Source organism: Anolis carolinensis, chromosome 5 (genome assembly GCF_035594765.1).
Source record: "Anolis carolinensis isolate JA03-04 chromosome 5, rAnoCar3.1.pri, whole genome shotgun sequence".
Classification (NCBI taxonomy): Eukaryota; Metazoa; Chordata; class Lepidosauria; order Squamata; family Dactyloidae; genus Anolis; species Anolis carolinensis.
In genome coordinates this window covers 179,222,814-179,228,988 of record NC_085845.1, presented here as the reverse complement: position 1 = coordinate 179,228,988, position 6,175 = coordinate 179,222,814, and the positions used below count along the sequence as shown (strand labels likewise).

Genomic DNA, 6,175 nt, shown 5'->3' with positions numbered 1-6,175 from the left:
CAATTTGTATGTTACTTGGAACAGAAAATTTGGCTTTTGGAAACAAAGATGGGTGAACAAACTTCTGGTGAGACACCTTTTTCCCATGATAACTCTTTCAGGAGTGAATTTCCCTTCCAAGGGGTAGATTTCTATCACTTCCTGTTGTGTCACTCCACTTCTTCACTATGAGTTGTTCATAAATCAGATGTTTGTAACTTGGGGAAGAAAAGAAGCATATTTAAACAAATAAACAAGCAAACATAAATCCGAAGCATCCTATTATGGCAATTTGTTAAATTGGTGTTAGTGAAGGGCAGGGAACTTCAGCTAGGTCCTCTCTGCATGGTCAGCCAGGTCCTGCCATGGCCTTAGGTATGTAAAAGCTGCCTTGGGAGAGCAATGTTGCACAAGAAGGTACTGAATAACTTCTGTAATATTAAAAAAAAACAGTTTTATAACACAGTATGCATGAAGTGACATAATAATAATAAGAATTCAAGAATTTGTGATGATAACAGAGTTAGAGTAGGTTCTCAATTATCTTTCTTTATCTATTATTTATTTATTTATTTATTTACAGTATTTATATTCCGCCCCTCTCACCCCGAAGGGGACTCAGGGCGGATCACTTCACACACATATAAGGCAAACATTCAATGCCAGAACATAGAACAGAGACAGATGCAGGCATGGGCTGGCCTCGAACTCCTGACCTCTTGGTCAGAGTGATTTGTTGCAGCTGGCTGCTAAGCAGCCTGCACCACAGCCTGGCCTTTATCTACAATGGAGTTCCCACAAAAAGACTTTTAGTTCTCTAACTCCTGGTGGACTTTGCTCCTTTAAAACTATCTCGCATCCATACTTGGTGCTGAATATTCACTCTGCCAACAGATAATACTGTTGTTGTTAACAACATGATTATTTATCAGTGCTCCAAATAATTTGTCAGGGTAGCTTCCACATTTTCAGAATGAAAAACACACAGGTCTACACAAAAGCCTCAAAGGCCAAGAAGAGAACTGCAGAAGACTAACAAAACCCAACACACCTGGGAGAGATTAATGTTCATTAGATAACTGGATGAAACTGACACAGCTTCACCTGGTGATACTGAAGTAATCATTAAGTAAGCCTTTTTGGGGGAGAATGTTTAAAAACTGGGATGTGTCAATTTTTTCATTTGAACAGTATAGTAAACAAAATAGAAGGGGAAATCATGCTAACCTACAGATGTTGAACTACAGATGTTGGCTAGGGCTTTCGTGAGTTGTAGTCCAAAAATATCTGGAGGGGACTGTATAGTGTCCTCCTTATTAAGACACTTCACTGGCTGCAATTTGTGGAGAAATCTGCAATGGTGCCATGCTGGACATTCGATCTTGTCAGACATCAATGCTGAGTTTTTTCCTCTGTCATGCTATAAGATGAGCATAGCAAGGTTTGACTGTTAACTTGTGGGGAAAATGGGGTAGAGGTTAGCATGCCACTGTTGCAGCATCCTCACTCTTAGCCTGAAGGAAGAATTTCCCCATGAAATAACATGCCATAAGATCGAATTAAATTAATTCTGCAAGCAGGTTTGACTTGGCATAGTTGGAATAGCATTCAAAGCAGCTGCCCCAGCTCCTCTATAAAGCTGTTTTTCAATTTGCCCAATTCCAACTATGTCAAATTGTAAAAAGTGTCCTGGACTGGTAAATGGCAATGGAAACATGGCAAGCAGAGTATTGTATGAATCAGGGAAGGGAAATTAACTATGTCAGAGTTTGGCAAACGGTGGAGAGAGAGGGGGGGTATATTGAATAGTTTGGGCTCATATTAGATCTGATATCCTAAAACACTCTCCAGTTTATAAATGAGCCTCTGTTGAAATGGGTTTCATGAAGAAATCTTCCCTGCTCTCTTTTCTTTGCACAATCTTCTGCCGTAACCAATGTTTGTCCCACATCTGAAGATAATATAAACCACTGGAAAAAAGATGCAGCTGACACCATGTCAGTGCATTGCATGTTACATTTTCTGGCAAGGTGGGGTGGATGGGAAGCAAAGGATCTCGGGGCACAAAGCTGTCTGGATTTCTTCCAAGTGTCCATCATGGCTGTATACTGTTTCAAAGTTAGGATTTTTTTCTTGCATTCTTTCCTGTTAAATCGTAAACATGTTAAGTCTCGCATCTGCAGAGTCTGTTCTCAAAGTATTTTGTTGACAGAAGCAAGATTAATTTCCAAGAGCTTTATTTTGAAGTAATCCTCCTTTAAAGGATTAATTTGGCAGAATATGTGTCATCAATTAGGAAGGAAAGAATTTATCAGGACTATAAGCCGAGGTAGGAAGGATGCCTGCCAAGGGAGTTAAAGCATCTTTGCATTTCTGCAAAAAAGCAAATCCACACCTTCAAATAGTTTTTACAGGTGTGTAGAGGACTGCAGCATCAGCATTCATCTGGTTGACCCCTCCCTACACCATTAATACATTAACTCTTATAGCAAGAAAAAAAGGATATTTATGAATGATAGTCTTTCCCATTGTCTGATTATAATTATTACACCAAAGAATACCTTCCTATTGTTAAGGCAGAATTTATTTGGGTTTCTGTGAGTTTCCGGGCTGTATGGCCATGTTCCAGAAGCATTCTTTCCTGACATTTTTCTCACATCTCTGGCAGGCATCCTCAGAAGTTGTGAGGTCTGTTGGAAACTAGGACAAGGGAGGTTTACATATCTGTGGAAGGTCCAGGGTGGGAGAAAGAACTCTTGTCTGTTGGAGGCAAGTGTGAATGTTGCAATTAATTACCTTGATTAGCATTGAAAAGCCTTACAGCTTCAAGGCCTGGCTGTTTCCAGCCTGGGGGAATCCTTTGTCGGGAGGTGTTAGCTGGCCCTGATTGTTTCATATCTGCATTTCCCCTGTTTTTGAGTGTTGTTCTTTATTTACTGTCCTGATTTTAGAGTTTTTAGAATACTGGTAGCCAGATTATGTTCATTTTCATGGTTTCCTTCTTTCTGTTGAAATTGTCCACATGCTTGTAAATTTCCCCCAGGCAGGAATCAGCCAGGCCTTGAAGCTGCAAGGCTTTTCAATGCTAATCAAGGTGATTAATTGCAACACTCACACCTGACTCCAACAGACAAGAGTTCTTTCTCCCACCCTGGATCTTCCACAGTTATAAAAACCTCCCTTGTCCTAGTTTCCAACAGACCTCACAATGTATTAGTAATATTAAATGTAATATATACTTCTTATTATATTATATTGTATTTCAATATTATGATCAATATTACATGTATATATATTATATTATTAGTATAGCACAATTATAGTGTTATATATTGCTATATTGTACTATACCAATATAGTGCAATATTAGTGATATTACATGTAATATATAATTATTATATTGTATTACAATAGAGTCTCACTTATCCAACACAAACGGGCCAGCAGAACATTGGATATGCTAAAATCTTGGATAATAAGGAGGGATTAAGAAAAAAGCCTATTAAACATAAAATTACATTATGATTTTACAAATGAGGCACCAAAACATCATGTTTTACAAGAAATTGACAGAAAAAGCAGTTCAATATACAGTAATGTTATGTAGTAATTACTGTATTTACGAATTTAGCACCAAAACATTGCAACATTTACTACAAAAACAATGACTACTAAAAGGCAGACTACGTTGGATAATACAGAACATTGGATAAGTGAAGCTTGGATAAGTGAGACTCTACTGTATTAGTATTATATTGTATTACAATATATGATCAATATTATATGTATATACAATATATTATATTACTAGTGTAGCACAATATTAGTATTATATATTACTATATTGTACTATACCACTATACGGCAACATTATTAGTAATATTACGTGTAATATATAATATACAATTATTATATTGTATTATTATTAGCACTACATGGGATTACATTATAATATTATTATCAATATGATAGGTATATGCAATATATTATTATTCCATAGCATTGCCATGGCAGTTAAAAGTGGTGTCCAGCTGCATTACTTCTACAGCACAGATGCAGCCTAAGAGGTGCTCGACACACAGCAGGGAAGCGTCGAAAGCGGGCAGCTTTAGGACCGCGAAGAAAGCGGCGGCACGCTCAGAGGGAACAGCTGGACGGCACCAACTTCCTCCAGGAGGGTGTGGCGCGCCGCGTGCGAAGGGTCCCCCGCTCCTTCCGCCTTCTGCGCAGGCGCATCCCTCCCCGCCTCCCCCCGCCGGGAGAGGGTTGAATGGTACCTTCCAGCCCGGGTTGGTCCCTGGGCTTGTGGCAGCCAAATGAAGTAGCGCTTGGGAGCTGCTACCCGAGGCATCCTCAGAGCAGCGGCGGAGGCAGGCGAGCGGGAGGGAGGAGACGGCGGCGCCTGCTGCTGCTGCTCTTGCAGCCGGTCCTCCGACTTAACCCGAGATAAGAACTGCCGCGGGATAAGAGCCAGCCAGGCAGCCGGCAGCCGCTCTTTCTCCTCTGGCCACCCCTCCCTCCTCCCTTCCCCATCCACGCCGGGACAAAGCCATGAAGCCGGCGCTGCTGGAAGTAATGAGGATGAACCGGATTTGTCGGATGGTGCTGGTCACTTGCTTGGGATCCTTCGCCCTGGTCATCTTCTATTTCCAAAGTATGTTGCATCCAGGTAGGGCGCCCTCTCTTGCCTCCCTCTCTTATTTTGCCTCTCTTTCTTTCTTGATTTCTTTCGGGGTTGACTTGACAGGGAGACGGTGGGGGACGACCACGCAACCCACTCCCACGCGGGACGGAAGGAGACCCCCACGCGTGTCCTTTCTGCCCTCCGCTCTGCAGGGCGTGGGGTGGGTTTCTTGGCAAAACCCCACAGGACGTGCTTGTGGGTTGAAGGGGTGGACACGCATGTCTTTGCAGCCCACTCGCACGCGGGACGGGGGGATGTGAATTGGGATGTGAGCCACGCTTCTCCAGCGCAGCCGCCCCCTACCCCACTCGGTAGGTAAAGTGGCTTAAGTGGCGTGCTACGCGCGTGCTTGCAGACCAATCCCACGCGTTCCGTGGATTTACAAAACCCTCTCACTAAGGGTGTTTTACGAAACCCCTTTACTAAGGGGCGGGATGTATATAGGGGGGAGCCACGCGCGTGTTTTACAGACCCTTCCCACGCGCGGCGTGGATCGAGAAGGGGCTCCACGCGTGTCTTTACAAACCCCCTCACTAAGGGGTGGGGTTCATAATGGAGGGAAGCCACGCGTGTCCTCGCTGCTCTCTCCCATGCGGGGCATATGGTAGATTGAGAGTGGCGCCTCGCGTGTAATGCGAATCACTTTTACGCGGGGCAGCGGAAATCGATCGACGCGTGTCCTGGCAAACCCCTCCCTCGCGGGAAGTGTTGTGGATTGAAAGGGTGGCTACGAGTGTCTTTGCAACACACTCCCACGCGGGACGGGGAGATGTGAGTTGGGATGTGAGGCACGCCTCTCCAGTGCAAACCTTCTCCCCATGTGGAACGTAGAGTGGCTTAAGTGAAGTTGCCACGGGTGTGCCTACAGACCCACCCACGCGTGACGTGACGTGGATTGAGAGGAGCTCCACGCGTGTTTTTACACGCGGGTATACCATGAATGCCTTGCCAACCCTCCGCCCTGCAGGGTGTGAGGTGGGTTGAGAGGGGCGCCACGCGTGTCCGTGCAGCCCTTCTCACTAACGACGTGGGATGAGTGGATCCCGCGCTTCATCATTCTCTCTCCTTACACTGAATGGGATTGCATTTCGCTTTTCCACCCATCAACTTTCTTAACTCGGAGGCAAGGCAGGGAAGACAGACAGGTTTGGGAGAGATCCTTGTTTTACGCGGGACTACAAGTCTCAGAATCCGTGGTCAAAGCACAACATCTCTTTCCTCGGACCCGGAGTTGGGCGGTCATTTGCGGAACTAGAGTTCTCAGAATCTCCCAGACCTAGAGTTGAGAGGTAAAGCTATTTTGGGGAGCTTCAGTGCCCCAAATCCTCTGCCCCATCGATTTTCCTCTCCCATTCAAATGCGCCCTCGTTGAACAGCCAGCTCGCTTCCCCTCCTCCTTGTGTATTTCCGAAGTGAATTTCACCGACATCCACCGCACTTGTCCTTTTACCCGACAGGGAGAAGCTAGCCGCTTTAGGAAAAGTTTCCTTTCAGAGACTTTGTGTGGGGGAT

The 6,175-nt window shown here is 44.5% G+C and overlaps 1 protein-coding gene across 2 annotated transcripts in view; it reads left to right on the top strand.

The window, feature by feature from the left end:
• Positions 1-4,145: 4,145 nt before the first annotated feature.
• The window catches only part of chst11 (carbohydrate sulfotransferase 11), a 231,679-nt gene continuing 229,649 nt past the window's right edge, over positions 4,146-6,175 (top strand). Inside the window, exon 1 of one of the 2 annotated variants that reach the window (XM_008110592.3) lies at positions 4,146-4,633. In XM_008110592.3, coding sequence (XP_008108799.1) covers positions 4,531-4,633 — 103 coding nt within the window. In that variant the 5' untranslated portion in view covers positions 4,146-4,530. Of the gene's footprint in view, positions 4,649-6,175 lie in introns of both variants that reach the window. The other variant, XM_003220911.4, reaches the window with a different exon arrangement.